The sequence below is a fragment of the Nicotiana tomentosiformis genome, chromosome 2 (genome assembly GCF_000390325.3).
Source record: "Nicotiana tomentosiformis chromosome 2, ASM39032v3, whole genome shotgun sequence".
NCBI lineage: Eukaryota > Viridiplantae > Streptophyta > Magnoliopsida > Solanales > Solanaceae > Nicotiana > Nicotiana tomentosiformis.
Genome location: NC_090813.1, coordinates 33,469,297 through 33,495,302, shown reverse-complemented (window position 1 = coordinate 33,495,302; position 26,006 = coordinate 33,469,297). Strand labels below are relative to the sequence as shown.

Genomic DNA, 26,006 nt, shown 5'->3' with positions numbered 1-26,006 from the left:
AATCTGATATTTCTGGGCGGACTCTCACCTCTCATCCAATAGTTCCAAGCTCGTGCTCATGGCCTCACCTTTTGATTCTTCGGTCTCATATCGGAACTCGAGGCTCGGTTCACCCACTTCGATCGGTATTAGTGCTTCGGCACCGTAGGCCAATGAAAATGGAGTGGCCCCGGTACTAGACTTCGAGATTGTACGGTATGCCCAGAAGACTTCGGGAAGAATTTCCTTCCATTTCCCTTTGGCATCGATCGACATTTTCTTCAGGTTTTGAAGTATGGTCTTGTTTATCGATTCTGCCGGTCCGTTCCCACTAGGGTGATAGGGTGTCGACAAGATTTTTTTGATCTTGTGATCTTCGAAAAATTTGTTTACCTTGCTGCCGATGAATTGCTTCCCGTTATCAGACACTATCTCGGCCGGTATTCTGAACCGGCATATTATGTGATCCCAAATGAAGTCGATGACTTCTTTTTCCCAGACCCTCTCGAACGCTTGAGCTTCGACCCACTTAGAAAAAGAATCGGTCATAAATAGTATGAATTGAGCCTTACCGGGTGCCCACGCAGGGGACCGACAATGTTCATTCCCCACTTCATAAACGACCAAGGTGACAAGACCGAATGTAGTAGCTCTCGGGGTTGATGGATCATTGGTGCATGCCTCTGACAACCGTCACATCTCTGTACAAAGTCCTTTGCATCTTTCTCCATGTCGATCCAGTAATAGCCGACTCTGATTATCTTACGAACCAAATATTCTGCCCCCGAATGGTTTCCGCAGGTGCTCTCGTGAACTTTCTTCAAAACATATTCGGTGTTTCCCGGCCCCAAGTGTATGGAGAGTGGGCTATCGAACGTCTTCTGAATAGAGTACCTTCAGACATGCTAAACTTGGCCGCCTTCGTGCATAAATCTCTCGATTCTTTAGGATCTGAGGGCAACTTCCCAGTCTTCAAGTAGTTTATATATTTGTTTATCGAGTCCCAAGTTAAACTTGTTAAGTTTATTTCGGCGTGGCCTTCTTCCACTACTGATTTCATGAGCTGTACGACCGTTCTTGAGCTGAATTCATCATCATCAACCGACGACCCCAAATTAGCCAAAGCGTCGGCTTTGCTATTTTGATCCCGGCGTATGTGCTGTAAGGTCCATTTCTTGAATCGATGCAGCGCTACCTGTAATTTGACTACTTCGGCCCCCAGGCTTTTAGCCAATTCGAGACCTACAATCATAGCCTCATACTCGGCTTCATTGTTAGTCAATTTCACAGTTATAATAGATTTCCTAACTACGTTACCCGTAGGTGGCTTCAACACGATACCGAGTCCGGGCCCCTTTGCGTTCGAGACACCGCCCGTAAAAAGGGTACAGATTCCCGAGGAAGTCGCCGAGGTTAATAACCATTCCTTTTCGATTTCGGGTATTAAGGTCGGCATAAAGTCGGCCACGAAGTCTACCAAAATTTGAGATTTGATGGCAGTCCGGGGTCGATATTCGATATCGTACCCGCTAATTTCTACGACCCATTTGGCCAACCGGCCTGAGATCTTGGGTTTATGCATTATGTTCCTTAGCGGGTAAGAAGTTACGACACATATGGGATAGCATTGAAAATACGGTTTTAATTTTCTGGAGGCGCTTAGCAAATCGCGCGCCAATTTTTATAGGTGGGGGAACCTTATTTCAGCCTCGCCTAGAGTTCTACTAATATAATAAATAGGAAATTGCATACCTCCCTCTTCCCGGACTAAGACTCCACTTACCGCTATCTCGGATACCACTAAGTACAGGTACATTTGCTCGTATGCCTTCGGAGTATGGAGCAAGGGTGGACTCGAAAGATACCGTTTGAGTTCTTCCGAAGCTTGCTGGCACTCTCGGGTCCATTAAAAGTTATTCTTCTTCTTCAATAATGAGAAGAATCGATGGCTCTTATCGGAAGACCTCGATATGAACCGGCCTAGGGCGGCTATGCGCCCGGTTAGCCTCTGAATGGCCTTGACATTGTCTACCACGGTGATATCTTCTATAGCTTTGATTTTATCGGGATTAATCTTGATCCCTCAGTTGGACACCATGAATCCATGGAACTTCCCAGGTCTTCAGTATGTTGAAGGTTTCCTGCAAATGTTTCAAATGGTCCTCTGCTCGCAGGGACTTAACTTGTTGATACCCAATTTTTTCCTCATATTTTTCATATATATATATATATATATATATATATATATATATATATACACCTTCAAAATAGCGCATATGTATCATCATTTGATTTACAAGCATACACAAGTATTATTCATAGTTTTCCATAATTTCTAAAAACTTTAAATCAATTTATTTCTGTATTTTTATTATATAAATTTCAAATAATTACCCTACAAATTATTTTTATGATGATTTAATCATCTAAACTTATCATTTATACCAATATGAGGTTTTAAATATTTTCAGTGCATTTATCATAATTACATTTGCATTTTTAGGGCCAAATTGCATATTTTGCAATAATAGCCCATATGCATATATAATTACATTATTCATACATAAAATGAGTTTTTATATTTTTATAATGTTATGTAATTATTTTTAATCATATTCATGCACAAATTATATTTGTGTTATTTATTAATTATTTTATAAATTATTTATTTATTAAATAGTGGGTATTTAAAATCTAGCCCTAAAATCCCCTATTTTCGGATTTAACCCAACACCCTTACACCGGCCCAATACCCTTGGCCCAAGACCCATTAGCCCAATCCTCATACCCATTTAAACACCCGACCCAGGACCCCTTTAAATCGTGAACGTTGATCTCTAAGATCAACGGTTTACGTTACACCCTCCCCTTTAAAGCAACCTAAACCCCTAACCTTAATCATTCTATACCACCTCGCCGCCATGTAACTCCCTCGTCTCTCATCTCTCATGAACCCTAGCCGTCGTTCCTATCAAACCCCCCGCCCAAATCCGGCTCCAAAACGGAATCCACCATGGATTCCCTTACCGTATTTACCTCTCCTCACCACTGGCCACCCGTCTATGATCTTACTTAGTTGCTTGCCTAACATGGCAAGCAAATCTTTCCAAGACCGAACCAAATCGGTTCACACCTCTAATTTATATGGCTATTCCGTCTATGTTCATCATTGATTCTTTGTGAGTAACGAATATTCTTCATATCTGTTGATGATTCTTACCTACCCCAAATTAGGGTTTTCAAACCCTTTCAATCGGACCAAAATAGGTCCGATTATCTGATTTTTAATGTTATTCCGCCTCTATTCATCTTATTTTGTGCGATTTTTACCTTATTTTCCACTGATTTCACACTTTTCCTAAAACTAGGGTTTGAAACTTTCTCCTTTTCTTACCGATTCTGGTGAATCTTTTCTTTCTGTGTTCGATTACTTTATTTCCTTATGTTTTCCTTGATTTTTACTTTAATATTTGTTTAAATATTCTGAATAATTTTTGTTTGGGTATTATTTGTGTTTCCTTTAATATTTGCTTAAATATTCTGAATAATTTTTGTTTCAATATTATTTGTGTGTCCTTTAAAGTCTGCCTTAATAAGTCTGAACGATTTGTGTTTTGGTATGTCTGTGTATTTACCTTAAATATTCTAAATAATCTCGGGTGTTTTCCTGATTTGCTGAATCCCTTGATTTGTGCCCTAAATTACCTATAACTGATTATGAAATATTTTCTTACATATGACTGATTTATTTCTATGTTTATGTGCTGATTTCTATCACTATATATACTCTTCCCCCATTCCCTTTTAAAAGGACCTTCGACTACTTTCTGAACTCATTATAGACTTACTAGACCTAAGGTTATTCTGATTTTGCATTCTATACTCTAACTTTGGCCAGCTGGAAGCCAAGGCTGTCAGCTCTGAAATCTTGCTATATACTGTGGACTTCCATACTTTGTGCATTTTTCTCGCTTAACTGGTGAGTCACCTAACTTCTGCACTTTCATTCTTACATGTCCTTGATTTGTATATCTGATTACTACTGAATTTTTTATTCAATATGCTTTGGAAGGGTGTTTAAGTATAACTCTATCAAACCTGTATGTCTTAGTCCCTTTAACACTTAATTACTCCTAATGTTACCTGTGATGAAGTTATTTGAACTTATTTAAGGTCTATCCAGTTAGTGTATCAATCCTTGAATGCCTATGAACATGTTTATCCCCTTACCTTGAATCCCTGCAGTGAATGCCTCACATTTGTGACTCTTATTACTAGTTATAATCTGCCTCTTTGCTATTATGTTAATATGATCACTCGATCCCACACCCCCTCTAGTGTTTGTTTGTAATTTGGAATAGCTGTCTCATCATGTTCGAATTACTGCTTTATCCTTTGATACAAACTGGACCATCTTTGGTTAGATCATTATAACAAAGTTACCTGCTACTTAACATGATTTTACTGAGTGTGTGTGTCTTGACTTATGACTGTAAGCATGATGCCCTCCCCATTTCTATGATGTTGTTCTGGTTTTCTTGATAATAACACTAGGTTATGTACTTAACATGATTCAGCATGTTTTAACTCATTCTACATCCTATGACTTTGTCAAACTTGCAAACATGTTCTTTGCCATATTTTAGCATGTGACTGCTACTGTGCTGAGTTTGAAACCTGTTTATGAGTTTCATTAAACTAGTTCTTTTTTTAAGTTCTATTTAAGTGTCTACTTGTTGACTCAATTTGGTCATATCTGTTTAAATCCTCAATTCCTATCTTCTCAATTTTGGTCTTTCTTTCTCTATCAACTAAGCTCTTTTTAATCCTATTCTTAGCCAATGCTGCCCAAGTTCTATCCTTTGGCCTCCCTAGTGTGAGCACTGCTAAGGGTTCATTAGAGACCCTTGTGAACTCTGACACATTAGGATTTGGTCCCTAATCCCTCCTCTGAACTATTCTTGTTAACCCCATAGTGTGAGCACTGCCCTGGGTTCTTGAAGCCCTTGGGAACTCTGACACACTATGGCCTTGGTTCTATATGCTCAACTCTATCTTGTGCTCACTGGGTGAATCATTCAATTCCTGGCTGTTGTTTGTCTATGAGTGTGTAACTTGGAGACTGTTGTGATTTGTGAGAATAAAGGTCATGCCTATCCAGGTGTATTTTGGGCCTGCTGTAGGCTCCCTATAGTTATTCTCCTATGTAATTCATGCTATTCATTTTAGGTCTGTAATAATTATTGTAATAACATTTGGGGTATTAGTGAAATTGGGAAAGGCATTTTTATCTTATATTTGCAATAAATGGGGTAGAAATCCTGCCTATAGGTTCAATAATGAGTGTTTAGTTATCGTATGTTAGAAATCATGCCTATAGGTATCCTATTATGTTCAGTCATTATATGTTAGCAATCCTGCCTATGGTTTCAATACTTGGTCCAATTGTGTTCTATTTCTGCTTATTAGAAACCATTCCTATAGGGAATTATATGATTCAATATGCATTTACATGCTTCGCTATTCATAAATTGTAGAGATCATGTCTATAGGATCTAAAATCGGATTAAATTGTAGAAAGCATGCTTATAGATCTGAATCAGTTTAATTATCATCTTGCTCGTTTATTCAGGAGTTCTCACCACTGTGTCATTATTATCACTAGAAAATATGCCTATAGGACTAAATAAGTAATTTTGAATATCCTTACGTGATGCCTATAGGTTTAATCCCCTTATGCTTAAAATCAGTAGGCAAATTATGTAGGTTTCTGGAAATCGTATTTAGGAAATGGCTTTTGCATGTAGCTGTCTGCTCATTAATTTGATATCACATAGAGATCCTGCCTATAGGATTCTACAGCCTTAACTCATTAAAATCTGTCAATGTTAATCAGTTTGGCGTGCATTTATTGTCTAAATGCAGAGGCTAACTTGAGCCCTTATTTGCTTATATGTGAAAGACCTAAATGTTTTGCTTGTCTCCTAGTATTTTCCCTTTTGATCAACCTAAGTTAAAGTCTAGAACCACCCTGAAATAGAGGTCCAAATGCCTCCTGGACCATAGGCATGGGACGGGTAGTGTACGCATAGGGTACGACTTAGAATTGACTAGTGCGCTTTAGGTAAACAACTTAAATATAGTAATCCGCGCTCTTCCGAAAATTACCCTTTTAAATCGGAAAGGCTTATTTGTGGTAGACTAGTCGATCAGCGGTGCAATCGACGGTCCCGTGCCTTTCCCTCTCAAGTTGTCCACTTGGGAGTACCAGTCTAGACCATTCTAGAAACCCTACTCCAACTTGAAATATATATGCATCATGCTAAACCTAGTACGGGTTGAAGCGTTATTAACGTAACAACTCGCTAAGATGAACCTCGTCCAAAGCCGACGGGATTTCCACAATCCCAATGGATGCTATTATACTATGTGCATTACTTGAAAAAAATATGCCAACGTGTTGATCATTATTGCGTAAACATTTTTGGCATTAATGAATTGACGCAAATGTTGTGTTGGCATCAATTTTCTCCAAGTCTACATGCCGCTTAGGCCTACCTCGGGCACAATGAGGTCCCCAAATTAGGACGCGAATTATTGCATGACTTTGTGAAACATGTTTTAATATCGCGAACACTCTTTTAATATTCCTTACCAACTTGGTTACCTTTTATTTTTTCTTTCTTTTGATTATTCCCATTCCCAAAGGTTGGTTCGTGCATACTGGCATCTTCTCAAGAACTAGACTGTTGCACCATCCCGGGCCCGTCGAGTTCCTAGGTAGCCTGGCAAATTAGCATGAATTACTTTTAAAATAGTTTTGAGCATTTGAGACATTTTTCCGTATTCTGTTTTGAAGTAATTGCTCGAGCCATCAAGCCACACTTGTTGACGTTTTAAAGATTTTTTTAATGCATTACTGCTTTTCGTATTTATTATTATCTTTACATTTTTCTTTTAAGCATTATTATTACCTATCCCGATGAACCTACGACTGTGACATGTAATGAGACAATGCAACATGAGGATAGTGATTCAGTTAATAATTACTGACAACACCGCCAATTTAAACAGCGATTTGATGAAAGCCATCTCCATGGCATAGAGACCGCAAATGAACGGAGTTGTAGAAGCCGCCAACAAGAACATCAAGAATATACTGAGGAAAATGGTAGATAATTACAAACAATGGCACGAGAAGCTTCCATTTGCTCTGCTCGGGTATCGTACTACGGTTCGCACATCAACTGGGGCAATTCCCTACTTATTGGTTTATGGTACTGAAGTAGTTATTCCTACCGAAGTAGAGATCCCTTATTTAAGAATTATACAAGAAGCTGAGCTCAGCGATACAGAATAGGTACAGAGCCGATACGAGCAACTAGCTCTCATTGATGGAAAGAGAATGAATGCGGTATATCACGGTTAACTCTACCAAAACAGAATGACAAGAGCTTTCAACAAAAAGGTCAGACCAAGGCAGTTCGCAACGGGGCAGCTGGTACTGAAGCGGATCTTCCCGCATCAAGATGAAGCCAAAGGGAAATTTTTGCCCAATTGGCAAGGGCCCTACATGGTTCATCGAGTATTAATAGGAGGAGCACTCATACTCTCAGAAATGGACGGAGAGGCTTGGCCAAAGCCTATCAATTCAGACGCAATCAAAAGATATTATGTTTAGAATGTTCGCATTTCTTCATCCGATGTAATTGAACTACGCTTGACCTGATTCCCATTTAAGAGGGGATACGTAGGCAGCCCTGTGGGTTCGGTCACAATTCAATAAAATTCTCATTTTCCCCACAATCAGAAACTGGGGCAGAATTTTGAGGAGGACCCTGTGGCAGAATTTTAATTTCGGGGCAAGCTCAGCCAACGGCACCGTGTGCGGAATATTCAGAAAATCGTCTGAATAACTGGGGAAGAATTTTGAGGAGGACCCTCAAAATTTTATGGCAAGAAGGTCGCAATGTCTCTGATAATGTCACAGTTACTGGTTTAATTTATTTAATATTACTGTGTTTTAAAAAACTATGCACACATATTTTTGGAAAGCTTTATTTTTAGCCAGATGCTACCCATGGTAACTCGAGCAGGATTTCAATGCAGAGCAAAGCAAAGCAAGCAGGCGGAGGGATAAACCGACCTCCCCATAAAACTCACAATTCTCCTTTGGATACAAGAACAAGGAATAGCCGCGAGTACGTGCGCACCTTAGAATCACTATCTTCATAACAACAAAGCTACCGAACGCAAACATATCTCCAGCTAAGAAATACTCTGCTATCACTTATTATCTATTTATTGCATGAGACTAAGCATTGTCTCCATTTTGCATGAGGCTAAGCTCTGCCTCCTTAATTGCATAAGGCTAAAATCTTCCTTTCCTATTGCATGAGACTAAGCATTGTCTCCCATCTTGCATGAGGCTAAACCCTGCCTCCTTAATTGCACAAGGCTAAGCTCTGCCTTTCCTATTGCATGAGACTAAGCCTTGTCTCCATTTTGCATGAGGCTAATCTCTGCCTCCTTAATTGCACAAGGCTAAGCTCTGCCTTTCCTATTGCATGAGACTAAGCATTGTCTCCCATCTTGCATGAGGCTAAGCCCTGCCTCCTTAATTGCATAAGGCTAAGCTCTGCCTTTCCTATTGCACGAGACTAAGCATTGTCTCCATCTTGCATGAGGCTAAGCCTTGCCTCCTCAATTGCACAAGGCTAAGCTCTGCCTTTCCTATTGCATGGGACTAAGCAATGTCTCCATATTGGACGAGGCTAAGCTCTGCCTCCTTAATTGCACAAGGCTAAGCTCTGCATTTCCTATTGCATGAGACTAAGCATTGTCTCCCATCTTGCATGAGGCCAAGCCCTGCCTCCTTAATTGCACAAGGCTAAGCTCTACCTTTCCTATTGCATGAGACTAAGCATCGTCTCTCATATTGCATGAGGCTAAGACCTGCCTCCTTAATTGCATAAGGCTAAGCTCTGCCTTATTGCAGGAGACTAAGCATTGTCTCCATTTTGTATGAGGCTAAGCCCTGCCTCCTCAATTGCATAAAGCTAAGCTCTGCCTTCCCAATGCACGAGACTAAGCATTGTCTCCAATCTTGCACGAGATTAAGCATTGTCTCCCATCTTGCATGAGGCTAAGCCATGCCTCTTTAATTACATAAGGCTAAGCTCTATCTTCCCAATGCACGAGACTAAGCATTGTCTCCAATCCTGTATGAGACTAAGCATTGTCTCCTACCTTGCACAAGACTAAGCATTGTCTCCAATCTTGTACAAGACTAAGCATTGTCTCTCCTTGCATAACCACAAATGTTGCGATGTTCAAAACCTTGCATTATTCTCTTCTCTCGGGGCTAAGATCTGCCTCCGGTTCTACACAAGACTAAGCTCTGTCTTGTTTCATCTCAAGCATCATGTCTTTGCATCTCATGGGCTGAAGCATAGCCAAAGTTTCCGAAGGCGTCATAGTCCGAAGGCATCATCCTCATAGCCGGAAGACACCATGCCATGGCCTGAAGATCTCTCAATATTGCACATCATTATTCAAAGGCATCATAGTTCGGAGGCACCATCTTCATAGCCCGAGAAGATCATTTCATGGCCTGCGAATCCCCTATCTCACAATTCATGGCCCGGGACATCACACCGTCCAAAGACGATCTCCATAGTCCAGAGGGAATTTGCACCATGATTAAATTTATGCAATAATCTATATGTATTTGTATGCATCGTATTTTGAGTTTGCAAGTGATCCAAGAAGTAACCGTTCTCTTAACTGGAGCAATCTTCGCTCCGGTTTCCATTCAACGTTCATATCCAGCAATTATTTCAAACATAACCAACCACCGTCTGTTACCCATTTCCATATGATAAACATTAAAATATCCATAACCATTCCCAGATACATCCGTTTACAATCCCAATATCGTCCTATCAAGAATATCTTGTACGTTCTTACAATAACTCTATCGGTTTATTCCACCGTTATATCCAGAACTACATATGGCCTAATTCCTGTAAAATCAAGGATATGTAGGCAGCTCAGAAACTAGGGCCCGGCCTATATTTTTCAAAATCACCCCGTTCGGTCAAAATTGATCATCATTTCTTTACCTGATAACTCTTTCATCCTTCCCGGGTAAAGAGGGGCAGTTGCTAATACCCAATTTTACTCTCATATTTTCCAAATATATATATATACCTTCAAAATAGCGCATATGCATCATTATTTGATTTACAAGCATACGCAAGTATTTTTCATAATTTTTTCGTAATTTTTAAAGACTTTAAATCGATTTATTTCTATATTTTTATTATATAAATATCCAATAATTACCCTAAAAATTATTTTTATGATGATTTAATCATCTAAACTTATCATTTATACCAATATGAAGTTTTAAATATTTTCAGTGCATTTATCATAATTACATTTGCATTTTTAGGGCCAAATTACATATTTTGCAATAATAGCCCATATGCATATATAATTATATTATTCATGCATAAAATAACTTTTTATATTTTTATAATGTTAAGTAATTATTTTAAATCATTTTCATGCATAAATGATATTTTTTTATTTATTAATTATTTATTTGTTAAATAGTGGGTATTTAAAATCTAGCCCTAAAATCCCCTATTTTCGGATTTAATCCAACACCCTTACACCAGCCCAATACCCTTGGCCCAAGACCCATTATCCCAATCCCCATACTTATTTAAACACCCGACCCAAGACCCCTTTAAATCGTGGCTGTTAATCTCTAAGATCAACGGTCCACGTTACACCCTCCCCTTTAAACCAACCTAAACCCCTAACCCTAAACATTCTATACCACCTCGCCGCCCTGGAATTCCCTCGTCTCTCAAATCTCATGAACCCTAGCCATCGTTCATATCAAACCCCCCCAAATCCTGCTCCAAAACGGAATCCACCATGGATTCCCTTACCTTATTTACCTCTCCTCACCACTGGCTAATCGTTTATGATCTTACTTAATTGTTTGCCTAACATGGCAAGCAAATCTTGATAAAATCGAACCAAATCGGTTCACACCTCTAATTTCTGTGGCTATTCCGTCTATGTTCATCATTGATTCTTTGTGAGTAACGAATATTCTTCATATCTGTTGATGATTCTTACCTACCCCAAATTAGAGTTTTCAAACCCTTTCAATCAGACCAAAATAGGTCTGATTTTCTGATTTTTAATGTTATTCCCCTTCTATTCATCTTATTTATGCGATTTTTACCTTATTTTCCACTGATTTCACACTTTTCCTAAAACTAGGGTTTGAAACTTTCTCCTTTTCTTACCGATTCTAGTGAATCTTCCCTTTTTGTGTTCGATTACTTTCTTTCCTTAAGTTTTCCTTGATTTTTACTTTAATATTTGTTTAAATATTCTGAATAATTTTTGTTTTGGTATTATTTGTGTTTCCTTTAATATTTGCTTAAATATTCTGAATAATTTTTGTTTTGATATTATTTGTGTGTCCTTTAAAGTCTGCCTTAATAAGTCTGAACGATTTGTGTTTTGGTATGTCTGTGTATTTACCTTAAATATTTTGAATAATCTCGGGTGTTTCCCTGATTTGCTGAATCCCTTGATTTGTGCCCTAAATTACCTTTAACTGATTCTGAAATATTTTCTTGCATATGACTGATTTGTTTCCATGTTTATGTGCTGATTTCTATCACTTTATATACTATTCCCCCATTCCCTTTTAAAAGGACCTTCGACTACTTTCTGAACTCACTATAGACTTACCTAAGGTTATTCTGATTTTGCATTCTATACTCTAACTTTTGCAGGCTGGAAGCCAAGGCCAGTCAGCTCTGAAATCTTGTTATATACCGTGGACTTCCATATATTGCGCATTTTTCTCGCTTAACTGGTGAGTCACCTAACTTCTGCACTTTCATTCTTACATGTTCCTGATTTGTATATGTGATTACTATTGAATTTGTTATTCAATATGCTTTGGAAGGGTGTTTAAGTATAGCTCTATCAAACCTGTATGTCTTAGTCACTTTAACACTTAATTACTCCTAATGTTACCTGTGCTGAAGTTATTTGAACTTATTTAAGGTCTATCCAGTTAGTGTATCAATCCTTGAATGCCTATGAACATGTTTATCCCCTTACCCTGAATCCCTGCAGTGAATGCCTCACATTTGTGACTCTTATTACTAGTTATAATCTGCCTCTTTGCTATTGTGTTAACATGATCACTCGATCCCACACCCCCTCTAGTGTTTGTTTGTAATTTGGAATAGCTGTCTCATCATGTTCGAATTGTTGCTTTATCCTTTGATACAAACTGGATCATCTTTGGTTAGATCATTATAACAAAGTTACCTCCTACTTAACATGATTTTACTGAGTGTGTGTGTCTTGACTTATGACTGTAAGAATGATGCCCTCCCCCCTTCTATGATGTTCTTGTTTTCTTGATAATAACACTAGGTTATGTACTTAACATGATTCAGCATGCTTTAACTCATTCTACACCTATGACTTTGCCAAACTTGCAAACATGTTCTTTGCCAACTTTTAGCATGTGACTGCTACTGTGCTGAGTTTGAAACCTGTTTATCAGTTTCATTAAACCAGTTCTTTTTTTTAAGTTCTATTTAAGTGTCTGCTTGTTGACTCAATTTGGTCATGTCTGTTTAAATCCTCAATTCCTGACTTCTAAATTTTGGTCTTTCTTTCTCTGTCACCTAAGCTCTTTTAAATCCTATTCTTAGCCAAAGCTGCCCAAGTTCTGTCATTTGGCCTCCCTAGTGTGAGCATGCTCAGGATTCATTAGAGATTATTGTGAACTCTGACACACTAGGATTTGGTCCCTAATCCCTCATCTGAACTATTCTTGTTAACTACTCTAGTGTGAGCACTGCCCTGGGTTCTTGAAGCCCTTGGAAATTCAAACACACTAGGGCCTTGGTTCTATATGCTCAACTCTATCTTGTGCTCACTGGGTGAATAATTCAATTCCTGGCTGCTGTATGTCTATGAGTGTGTAACTTGGAGACTATTGTGATTTGTGAGAATAAAGGCCAGGCCTGTCCAGGTGTATTTTGGGCCGGCTGTAGGCTCCCTATAGTTATTATCCTATGTAATTCATGCTATTCATTCTAGGTCTGTAATAATTATTATAATAACATTTGGGGTATTAGTAAAATTGGGAAAGGGATTTTTATCTTATATTTGCAATAAATGGGGTAGGAATCCTGCATATAGGTTCAATAATGTGTGTTTAGTTATCGTGTGTTAGAAATCATGCCTATAGGTATCCTATTATGTTCAGTCATTATATTTTAGCAATCCTGCCTATGGTTTCAATACTTGGTTCAATTGTGTTCTATTTCTGCTTATTAGAAACCATGCCTATAGGGAATTGTATGATTCAATATGCGTTTACATGCTGCCCAATTCATAAATTGTAGAGATCATGTCTATAGGATCTAAAATCGGATTAAATTGTAGAAAGCATGCCTATAGGTCTGAATCAGTTTAATTATCATCTTGCTCGTTTATTCAGGAGTTCTCGATACTGTGTCATTATTATCACTAGAAAATATGCCTATTGGACTAAATAAGTAATTCTGAATATCCTTACGTGATTACCTTTATTTATTATTTAGTAGAACACCTAGACATCATGCCTATATGTTTAATCCCCTTATGCTTTAAATCAGTAGGCAAATTATGTAGGTTTCTGGAAATCGTATTTAGGAAATGGATTTTGCGTTTAGTTGTCTGCTCATTAATTTGGTATCACATAAAGATCCTGCCTATAGGATTCTGCAGCCTTAACTCATTAAAATTTGTCAATGTTAATTAGTTTGGCATGCATTTGTTGTCTAAATGTGGGGGCTAACTTGAGCCCTTATTTGCTTATATGTGAAAGACCTAAATGTTTTGCTTGTTGCCTAGTATTTTCCCTTTTGAGCAACCTAAGTTAAAATCTAGAACCCCCCTGAAATAGAGGTCCAAATGCCTTCTGGACCATAGGCATGGGACGGGTAGTGTACGCATAGAGTACGACTTAGAATTGACTAGTGCGATTTAGGTAAACAACTTAAAGATAGTAATCGGGTAGCAGGAGATGATAGTCTGTGCCCACTAAATAATATGAGTAACACCCCATCTTGAGGGAGTTACGAAGTATTATTTATGTTGCATGGGGTGATCCTTTAGGCTAAAAAAGTTAGCCCCCCCCCCCATCACCACCTTTGTTTAAAGTCAATCATTTTATTTGCCCAAATTGCTTTCCTTCTCTTAGACTAATTCATATAATTCGAGTTCGACCGGGACCCACCGTTGTGGACCTCGAAGAGTGCCTAACACCTTCTCCTCAAGGTAATTTGAGCCCTTATCCGATCTTTGGTGACACGAACTGGTTAATCCAGAGTTATTTGCAAAATAGGTGCCCTAACGCACCTTAATCCGTTAGGTGGTGACTATCTCTTTTAGCACCGTTCCTTTAAAATAGTTATCACGACGTCGAAGCCCGATTTCGCGAGAAAAAAGGGCGCGACATAACTAACATGTCGTCAATGTAAACTTCCATTAATTTTCCTATTTGTTATTCGAACATTCAGTTTACTAGGCGTTGATAAGTGGCACCGACGTTTTTTTAGTCCGAACAACATTATGTTATAACAATAGGTGCCGAATTTAGTGATAAAGGAATTTTTTTCTTGATCGCCCAGGTCCATTCGGATTTGATTGTACCCGGAATAGTCATCGAGAAAGCTAAGTATCTCGTGCCCGGCCGTTGCATCGATCATGCGATCAATGTTATTCAAAGGAAAAGATTCATTGGGGCACGCCTTGTTCGAGTCTTTGTAATTTGTGCACATTTTTAATTTATTTTCCTTTTCAGGCACTACTACTACATTCGCCAACCAGTCCGGGTACTTAAATTCCCGAATGGAACCTATTCTAAGGAGTTTGGATACCTCGTCTTTGATGAATGCATGGTTGACTTCGGATTGAGGCCTCCTCTTTTATTTAACTGGGTGGAACTTCGGATCCAAGTGTAGCTTATGAGTGGTTATTTCTGGCGGGATCCCTGTCATATCTAGATGGACCAAGCAAAACAATCTACGTTGGCTATAAGGAATTTAATGAGTTTTTTTTTGAGCTCGGGAATTAACCCCTTGCCCATGTATACCTTCCGATCAGGCAAGTGTTTGATCAATATGACTTGCTCCAGCTCCTCGACTGTCGATTTGGTGGCATCGGAATCGTCAGGGGTGATGAACGGCCTAGGAACTCCGTAATCATCATCCTCGCCTGCCTCTTGCTTCTCCGATTTGGTCGGGGCTAATGTCGGTGATTGCTATTTAGTTTCTCCCTTCCTAACCGGCTCCGGGTTCTTTGATGTTGAGAGTGCGGACAACAGGATCACCTCATCGATCGCGAACATTTTTTTTGCGGCCAGCTGCTCTCCGTAAACCGTCTTGATGCCTCTCGGAGTGGGGAACTTCAGTGCCCGGTGTAGTGTCGAGGGTATTGCCCTCACGTTGTCAATCCATGTCCTTCCGAATAGAGCATTATACCTTACATCCCTTTAAATCACATAAAACTTTGTTTACTGAATGGTCCGCGGTGTTCACCGACATTGTTATCTCCCATTTAGTAGTTTCACATGCCATGTTGAATCCGTTTAAAACCCGAACTGCAGGCACTATTTGGTCTTGTACACCCAGTTGCTCTACGACCCTCGATCTGATGATATTGGTCGAGCTACCTGAATCAATTAAGACACACTTAACTCAAGATTTATTTATGAGTACAGATATTACCAGTGCATCATTATGTGGTTGCACGATGCCTTTAGCATCCTCATCGTTGAAAGAGATGGTCCCCTCCGGTATGTAATCTCGAGTTCATTTTTCCCTTGTAATTGACGCCTTAGTGCACTTTAGCATTGGCCCCTGGGGGATGTCGACTCCACCAATGATCATGTTAATGATGTGATGAGGTTCCTCTTGCTCGATTTGTTTGTTGGAGTCCCTGTTCCTTGAAGTGCTTTTTAGCTCGATCGCTCAGAAATTCCCGGAGGTGCCCGTTATTGAATAACCAGGCTACTTCTTCTCTTAGATGTCGACAGTCTTCGGTCCTGTGGCCATGAGTGCCATAATACTTACACATCAGGTTAGAGTCTCTTTGGGCAGGATCAGATTGCAACGACCGAGGCCACTTGGTATCTTTGATGCGTCCGATGGCAGATACAATATCGGCAATATCTACACTGAAGTTGTATTCCGATAATCCCGGTGCCTCCCTGGCCCCGAGTGTCCTATCAAAAGTGTTTTTACTCATGAGTCCCCGACTATTGTGGCCTCGATCGCTCATTTTCTTCATTCATCGCAGGGTTACGTCCGGATCCGCTACCCCTTCGATCTCCGTTATACGGTTGATACTGATCTCTGTTCGGTCTTGGTTGATGATCGATGACTCTTTTAGACCTGTCATTAGTTATGATGGGATAAACGGACCCGGGGGCCCCGAGCTGATCATCCTTGACTCTTATTTTTGATTGGTACATGTTATGGACGTTAGCCCAAGTTACCGCCGGGTACTCTATCAAATTCTGCTTCAGCTGCTGCAAAGCCAAGGAGCTTTGGGGGTTGAGTCCTTGAGTGAACACCTGAACGGCCCAATCGTCCGCAACCGGAGGCAGGTCCATTCGTTCCATTTGAAACCTCGACACGAATTCCCTGAGCATTTCGTTATCTCTTTGTTTTACTTTGAAAAGGTCTAATTTTCTAGTCTCGACCTTGATATCCCCGGCGTGAGCTTTCACGAAGGCATCTGCAATCATAGCAAACAAATCAATGGAATTAGGGAATAAGTTGTGATACCATATCACTGCCCTTTTCGACAGGGTTTCTCCAAACGTTTTCAGCAAAATCGACTCGATTTCATCATCTTCTAAGTCGTTTCCCTTGATGGCACACGTGTAGGAGGTCACGTGTTCATTTGGATCCATGGTTTCGTTATACTTTGGAATTTTTGGCATACAGAACTTTTTTGGGATTGGTTTCGGTGCCGCGCTCGGAGGGAAAAGCTTTTGGACAAATTTCTTGGAATCCAGGCCTTTTAATATCGGGGGTGCTCCTTGGGTTTGATCAACTTTGGAGTTATATGTCTCCACTTTTTTTTGTTGGCTTCAATCTTCTTTTCCCTCGATTCAATCTGCTTTGTCAGTTCCTCAAGCATCTTTATTATTTCGGAGTTGGTCCCGGGTTCAACCTCACCCGGCCTTTCCTTGGTTTGTTCATTTCTTCGGGTGTTTTACCGGGATGGTTCGGGCTCAACTCTTTTGGGGGCGCGTCTTTGGTTCTATAGCTGGGCTATTGCCTCCTGTTGAGATTGTAACATTTCGAAGATTACCCACAAATTGATCCTGTCGCCTTCACCGTCATGCGTGCCCCCGGCTATTAATTAGACTCCTCCGCGAATGTTGTTCTCAAGGTCGGTAGGTAAGTTTGCATCGATGGCCACATGTGAGTTGGCATCGATTGGGTCCGCAACCGGAACTCCGTTGGGGTCAATAGGGGGCACCTCGTTGCTGGGCATTATATTGTTGTTCTCGCCATGGTGGCCAGACTCAGCATCAACATTCAAGTGAGCAGATTGAGAGTTTGACATTCTTAAATTGACCTGAAATTAAAATCTCAAAGAACAAGCGTAAAACAGAGTGCGCTATAAAAATTTGTATCAAATTACCACTATTATCCTTAGCCATGGGCGCCAAAATGTTTACCCTTAAAAATGAATAATAATTGAATTTATACGCGGTTTTAAGGATATGCGGATTAATTCAATACAAGTGATCAATGACGTTAGATTAAGCAAATAAAAGACGTAATAAATGGCCAAACCAATGATAGGAGTGAGTCCGAGCTCGGTTAATGGCTTAACGGGGAACCTGTTTTTAGTTCCGAGCTTGCACTTATGAAGAACTTATGAACAAAAGCAATAACTTTGAATAACTTCCGGAAACAAAAGTATATTGCCTGGGTATGCGTGTTACAATGTCCCTAATGAATAATAAACTTTCCCTTTATATAGTAGGGGAGTCATACCCCACGTACAATTCTAAGAAAGATAAAAACCTTCATTTTCGCTAATCACTGATTTTCTGCCAATACGGGCCGAGATTCACGCCGGTTGGGCACAGATATCACGGTCCTTTGTTAGTCGTGTGTGATCATTTGGCAACGCTCTCTGAAGTCTTGGGACTCGAACCGAACCTGGGGGACGTGGTCCCGATGGCTCCGAGAGTAGGTGTCTCGCTCGGGTCCTGATGCGAGAGGTTCCTGGTTTTGATTTCGATTCCTTACGGTCGTGTCCCTGCTCCGTTGCCTCACCAAAAAACCGGGGTGCTCATTGAACTCGATTTCACCAGTATACAACATCCAATTGAAGCTAGATAATGGTTGTAAAGTTTTTGTTTTAAAATCAAAAGTCTATTGCTGATTGAAACTTATTGTTGAACATCCTCCCTTTGAAGTACAGCCATGTCAACAACCACAACATGTACGCCTTAACTTAAACAAGCTAGGATTAGATATGAATTCTCACCGATCATAGTTTCCATTTAAACATATCAAGCTAACATTATACAAAGTGAAAATAAAAAGTACTAGAGTTCTTTATATATCTTAATTATATAAAAATCAAGAGGCGGACCTAGAAGGGATCACCAGCTCTCGGTAACTTCAGAAAAAGTATATGTATATATATGTGTATATATATTAAATAACAAGTATATATTTCAATTGACACCTTATGATTCAAATTATAGGCAACATCATTTGTTGATTTAGGGGAATACAACTTAACTTTTAGTGTGATGCCTGGATTCGGTTCCAACTCCAGCATTTGCTTAAATTTTGCTGGCCCCGCCATTTTAAAATCCTGAGCCCGCCTCTATAAAATTCCATAATAATATTAAAATTAAAGAGTCCAAGAGACAATTCAAGAGTTGCAAAATAGGTGTGGCAATGTGCTTCATGTGCTTAACTCTAACATTAACCAAAAAGGGAAGAATTTTTTCCATCATTGCCTATTTATTTATTTATTTATTTATTTATTTATTTTCTAATTTAAAAGGGAGGAGTCCTCTCATTCTAAATAATGTATCACCATTTAGTTCACACACACAATAACTCTCGTATCTCAAATATTCAAGAATGAATATGTCTATTGTCGATATAGGATAATGAAATAAGACACCATGAATCTGTGCCTTTTGAAATTTTATTTATCATTAACTAATAAAATTGCTCATGTTTTATTTATCATTATGATTTTATTAAGCGGCAACTTATGTTACAAACTTTGTTTCCTGTATAAAATAGCTCATATAGGAAATCAAGTTTTTGGCTTAAATTGTCACTAAATAAAAACATAACGAGAATAACTATTGCATTATCATTCTTTTCGGTTGTCAGCTTGTTTCGTTTCAGATGTTCGAAAAAGGTTATTGGCGATATGGATTTTACTGATAGAATAATAATTATAAAAGGGCAAAAGTTACTGGAATGATATCAAGGTCTAGTTTCTAGAAGTACTACAAATATGTATCGCAGATTAATTAGGGACACCAAATCATAAAAATTAAGATAACAAAAACTTTAGGCCAAAAGCGATTATGTTCACCCATTTCCTTATGTAAAATTGGTTTTTTCTTACTCTATATTAATTATGTAAAAAGAAAAGGACTAAAGAAAATCAAGGGTTGAAATGGCCAGTAAGAGTCAAATTGACTGGCCATATTGGTGTAACAAAAAGAGTTGTGACCTTTGCATGGGTTAAAATGAGGTCTATTTTTTTACGCTAATAATATTCTCTCTATACTACTACATGTTTCATTTTTTTTCCCTACAAATCATGAATGTTATCTCATGAGACAGCATTCATGATTTGCTCATCACCTTCCTCTTCTTTTTTCTGATTTCCCTATTAATTAAGGAATCAGACATATAATACATATCCAAAATTCTGTCCAAATTTTCAGATTAGAAGAGGAACATAATATAATTGACTAACTAAATCAGGCTTTTTACTTTTTGCAGAATCTTGATTAATTACATGTGATAATGGCTTTGATCTCCATCTAATCTCAAAGGGGCTGAATTAATTAAAGCAGATTATTTAGAGATGGGTGCATGTTGTACCTGTCAAAGGGGCCAAAATTTTGAAGGCAAACATCATAATCACAATCATAATAATAATCATCATAATTATTATGAGGAAAATAATGGGGAGCAGAAAGAGATTGAAGATGATTATCAAAGCATAGTAGGAAGAGGAGACTTGGGTGCCAATGTCAGGTTATGTGGATTTTCTAAATTTGTATCAATGTATAGTCAACAAGGTAAAAAAGGGATCAATCAAGATGCCATGACTGTTTGGGAGGTATTCTTCTTTCGATTCCTCTATATTATTTCTAAAATGATGCAAAATTTCTCCTCTATTTTTCCATTTTCTTCTTCTTCTAAATCATTTTTATGATAAAAGTTAGACATATCCTACAATTCAAAGAATAATATGGTGCATATTTTCATTGATATTATGTTCATTTCTTTTATACTAATGTTTCCGAGTCATATTGGCCAAGGGTGGTCAATTGAATCCCCTTATCAAAATTACGTTGAGACATAGGTCATTAACTGTTTATGCATATTGAATTATTGATAATTGAATTCCATTAGTACAATGAAAACTTCTTTCATTGTGGTCGGGGTTTAACATATGTTTTAGGTCATGGATAACTCGTAGCTATTAGGGATGGAGCTAGTGTTTGATTTACCGGGATTCAGTCGAAACCAGTAGCTTTGGTTCAAACCATGTATTTGTCTTACGAAATCTATTATATATGTAAACTTAAGATGACTAGAATCTGATAAGCTTCAAATACTAATTTCGCCTATGCTAGCTGTGATATATGTGCGAAGAGGACCGATACTATTATTAAACAATATTGTGCAGAACTTTGGTGGACAGAAAGGTATGTTCTTCTGTGGTGTGTTTGATGGACATGGACCCTCTGGCCACAAGGTTGCGCGCTATGTTAGAGATTTCTTACCTTCCAAAATTTCATCATATAATAATGAGATCAGTACCAACAGTATTAGATGGGATGTCGAAAAGGATGATGATGAAGCTTACAACCCATATTTTGCTGCTTGGAAAGATAAATTTCTCAAGTCTTTTAAAGAAATGGATCAAGAACTTGAAGGTGATGGTTCTATTGAAAGCTATTGCAGTGGCACGACAGCAGTGACTTTAGTTAAACAGGTAAAATAAACATACCTGAAAGAACCTAAATTTGTTGAGACGTTCGGTTTTTTCTCCTGTTTTTTTGTCTATTTTGAGGTGGCTCTAATTGTTGAATTTTTCAGGGAGAACATTTGATAGTTGGAAATTTAGGAGATTCTCGCGCTATTATTTGCACCAGGGACGACAAAAATGAGCTTGTTTCTCAACAACTCACAGTGGACTTGAAGCCTAACCTTCCAGGTAGATACTTTTTTACGCTGTCAGTGTATTATAATCATAGAAGGGGAGCCTTGGTGTAACTGGTAAAGTTGTTGCCATGTGACCAGGAGGTCACAGGTTCGAGCCGTGAAAACAATCTCTTGCAAAATGCAGGGTAAAACTGTGTACAATAAACCCTTGTGGTCCGGCCTTTCTAGCTTAGTGCACCGGGATGCCCTTTAGTGTATTATAGTCGTCGGTTATAACAGTTTATTCACTGCATTTTAGTGTATCAAATTATAGTTACTATAGATAGTTACCTGTTGTTACATGTCATCTTAATCTGATGGTGTTAAAAATCTTTACTCTGTCAGTGCTTGGGAAAGTGTTTACATAAGTTTGTTTAACTGGATTGACTTTATTTTGTTAATGTATTGTGCTGTCAATTTCAACAGCTGAATATGAGAGAATAAGAAGTTGTGAAGGAAGAGTAATGGCAATGGAGGAAGAACCAAGTGTATATAGGGTGTGGATGCCGGATCAAGATTGCCCTGGCCTTGCCATGGCTAGAGCTTTTGGAGATTTTTGCTTAAAAGACTTTGGCCTCATCTCTGTCCCTGAAGTTTATTATAGAAAGCTTACTGAGAAAGATGAATTCATTGTCTTGGCAACAGATGGGGTAAGCTATATCAGAATTCATACTTCTTACTTATTCACCTAATCCTAGTTTTTTGGCTACAACTTGCAGAAAAGAACAATGCTATTGTGTGTCTCTAAATTTGTGAGGTTATTACATGTCTTTGTGTAGATACTAAATTGTTCCCAAATATGCCAAACTTGGAGTTAGACTTCAACATCTCATGAGGAAGCTCCCCATAACACATTTTGGCAAATGCTATAGGACTAGAGGCGGATCCATGACTTTAGAGTCACTAGGTCCAGAGTGATCGCTGTCTAATATGTATGTGTATGCACATAGTGGCCGAATCATGAATTTCACTAAGGGGAGTCAAAATATAAAGAAGTAAACATATGAAGAAGCTAAGAGGATTCAATATATAGTAGTATATACATATAAAATAAAATAAAACTGACATATATACGCAGTGTAATTATCCGGAAAAGGGTGGCTCTGCCACTGAATGCACATATACAATGATATACATAGTCCAAGTGGAAAGCAAGGGGTCAGTCACTATATATGTAGGACATTAAGCAGCTCTTAGACCAAATAAGGCAGCTAATGCACATCTTCTTTTTTTGTGTGTGTATAGTTGTGGGATGTTTTAAGCAACGATGAAGTGATACGTATAGTAGCAACAGCAAGGAAGCGATCTATTGCAGCAAGATTGGTGGTGCATCATGCAGTTCGAGCCTGGAAATACAAGTACCCGTGTGCCAAGATCGATGATTGTGCTGTCGTATGCTTGTTCTTGAAACGCCAGAGGCCTCTGCTAACGAAATCATTGTCAGAAGTGACTGAGCTGAGCTTAAATTACACAGAGCTAGCAAGCAGTCAAAACAACACCCCCAACTCAAAAATAGATGATGGTCTTGATACACTGCTAAATTATCAACTCAAGGAAGAAAAAGATCCAAATGTAGCATTTGCAACTGGACTTAATGATGGATCAGGTAATGATAATAACAAGAGTTCGTCAAGGCACGCTCGTTACCTTAGCAGAAGAAAATCTGCAATGAATTTTTGAGTCCATTGATCAGCAGTATATGTTAAACTAAACATGTATACTACAAATTTAAATGAAATACTTGTATGTATTTTGATTTGTATAGTAGTCATGGGATATATAAAAGTTCTAAGGCAAAAGAATTTGGTGGGTAAAAATATCATAAAATCAAGTCTGACACTTTTGGAGACTTGAAACTATTAGCAGTATATTGAGGCTAATTAGAAACCTAAATATAGCGCGGTTAACACTCCAACTAATCTTATCTCATGTGCTAAAATAGGATTTGCCATTGTCATTTCATTTTTCTTTACTAATGGCAAAACGATTCAGTCTAATTAATGAGACCAGGTTCATTCCAAACTTGACTTTGAGGATGTCCTGAATCATAATATGCATATAGTAGCTGATTTATACTCATAATGTATTCATGATTCGAAGTTTATGATTCTAGATTCTAGCTACTTAAAGTTATTGGGTTCTAAATTTATAATTTGTATATATGAAATGATCTTTTAAAGATAAATACAGTGTTTGAGTCAAATATATAGACACAGCCGATTCAACAAAACTCAATACGTCCTCCGAATATGTGCATGTGGTATGTGAAAAACTTACATATATATATATAAAGAGCAGAATTTACTGGCTAACTCCAAATAATTGGAGGTTTTTTGGGAGGTGACAGCAGAATTTAGTAGAGAAATCTACCAGTATCTTTTCTAAAATTCAAATGATTCGAGTTTAAATTTTTAACCGCGTAAAACAGAAAAATTTGTGTCCTACAACAAAATTTTGCCTAATCATAGGAAAGCTTAACGCAAAGCAAATTCCTGTACTCTCCTTAGATAGAATGGCAAAAAGCTATCAAAAATATAAAGTAATTATATAGATGACGTTTGTAGTGGCTAAGCCTAAGTCAAACATTTATGTATAAGTTTAGAAGTTACTTTGATAAAGAAAACATTACTTTGTATTTACTATTGTTCGATATCTTTCGAGTTGAACTCGATTCTGTTCGAATTTTAAACGTAACTTATTGGTCTGAGATTATTTATTGGATGTATTGTATTGTTCTATTATTTTTGTCTACTATATATCTTTAATAACAGGTTAGTTATATCTACAACCAAAATGAAAATTGAATATTTTGTAGTTGAAAAATATCGAATCTCGTTTGAATTATGATTTGTAAGGACCTTCAGCATAATTTCTTGACTTGGATAGGGCATTTGGAACACACTTATCTAAGTTTTCTTGAAATAATAGGATAGAAAAAAATCTCAATTGTAATTGAAAGAAGAAGTTGAATGTACTATGAAGAGTTATAAAATTCAATTTGAACTTTTGGTAATTGTTAAAGTTTTATAAAGTGATTTATTGGTGAAAGGGTGTCAAATAATTTACTACGTTTAAATAAAATAAGTGTTACTATATAACTAAGACCTAGCTTTGCATTTGCTTACACAAAAAACTTGTTTCACTGCAATCTTAGCTGGAAATATTCCATGGTACTGTTTTATGCTTTCCCTTCACCATCCTTGTGAGATCCAATTCAATTAATCAAAACTCTACACTTAGGAGGATCTGTCTCTCCCCTATATTTTACAACAATAGCAACAATATTTACAAATTTAATCTTTTGGTAATTGAGATTATTATTGTAGTTTCCAGCAACAAAAGCTAGAAGCAAATAATTAAATTAAAAAGAAACGTCAAAAAGAAAAAGAAAAGACTTTCTTAATTTTCATTGTTAAGGCGCATTATATTGGACTTTTTTCAATACAAGTTGACTAACTCATTACTAGTATTTGAATTTCCTAAAGTACTTTATTATGGTAGTAATTTATAAGTTTCACATAAATACAATGGTTACCTCTCACATTATGCTGGTTTGGAAAAACTACTTCCACATTCTATCACTGTACCAAATTATATTAATTTATTTTGGTTTAATCATGAATTAAGGGAAATTACTCCCATGTAGGCACGAAGTGTAGATAAAGTTTTGTTAAATTGTGATTTGTCAATTTGTGATGGTGCTAGCTCCTACCTAAATCTGAACTTACATTTCAGAGGTTATAGAAAAAAACACTCATCATTTATAAAATTACCGGGTTAAGAATTAATATAAATCAATAAATAAGCCTATATTTAAAAACTTGTAAAATTGCCTTTAAATTGTATTTTCAATTCCATAAATGACTGAAAAATTAATTTAATAAAAGACAAACATCATTTAAATTTGATTTCTTATAGTAATTCCATATAATAGAAAAAATGAGTAAAAGTCCGTGTAATATTTTAAGACTGTTTAAAAATAAATAAAATATAACATGCGAAAGAAAACGAAAAAGAAAAGTACAGTTGGGTCAGGTTGTTGTTGCCTTCTTTCATTCATCAACTATATGTCAAGTACACTTGGGAAGGCCATTTCGCGCCTCTTTATTTTTACAGTTTCTCTCATTTGAAATCCAAACTCTCGAAATTCACTCATTGCCAGGTTCCTTCACCTTTAGTTTCTCACTTTACTTCATTGTATGTCTAAATTCGTTTCCGCATTATATAATCTCACTTCTATTGTATATATAGTTGTATTTGGTTCTGGTAATTTATTGCCGTTGATCCTGATTTGGCAGCTAAAATATTTTCTTGTTGAACAAGAAAATTGTTCATTGCATTTCCATTTACATCTTTATTGGCCGATTTTGCTGTGCATGTGATCATCTCGCTTTCCTTCATTTTACCAAATGTTTATGGAATTTACTTTTGCAGATGAATTTTAGTATCAGTACAAGTATTTGTGGTTTGATTTTA

General features: G+C 37.7%; 1 protein-coding gene across 1 annotated transcript; it reads left to right on the top strand.

Annotated features, from left to right (window-relative positions):
- Positions 1-19,858: 19,858 nt before the first annotated feature.
- On the top strand, positions 19,859-23,332 carry LOC104113898 (probable protein phosphatase 2C 65). Its single transcript, XM_009624213.4, has 5 exons — positions 19,859-20,439; positions 21,013-21,321; positions 21,426-21,543; positions 21,957-22,180; positions 22,776-23,332. The coding sequence occupies exons 1-5, from the start codon at positions 20,182-20,184 to the stop codon at positions 23,208-23,210; spliced, it is 1,344 nt and encodes a 447-aa protein (XP_009622508.1). The 5' UTR covers positions 19,859-20,181; the 3' UTR covers positions 23,211-23,332.
- Positions 23,333-26,006: the final 2,674 nt, after the last annotated feature.

Bases quoted from the DNA above. Each gene is read 5' to 3' on its own strand.
- LOC104113898 (XM_009624213.4), top strand. From the start codon at position 20,182: ATGGGTGCATGTTGTACCTGTCAAAGGGGCCAAAATTTTGAAGGCAAA. The intron at 20,440-21,012 runs GTATTCTTCTTT...AATATTGTGCAG, and splicing joins ATGCCATGACTGTTTGGGAG to AACTTTGGTGGACAGAAAGG. The intron at 21,544-21,956 runs GTAGATACTTTT...CAATTTCAACAG, and splicing joins CTTGAAGCCTAACCTTCCAG to CTGAATATGAGAGAATAAGA.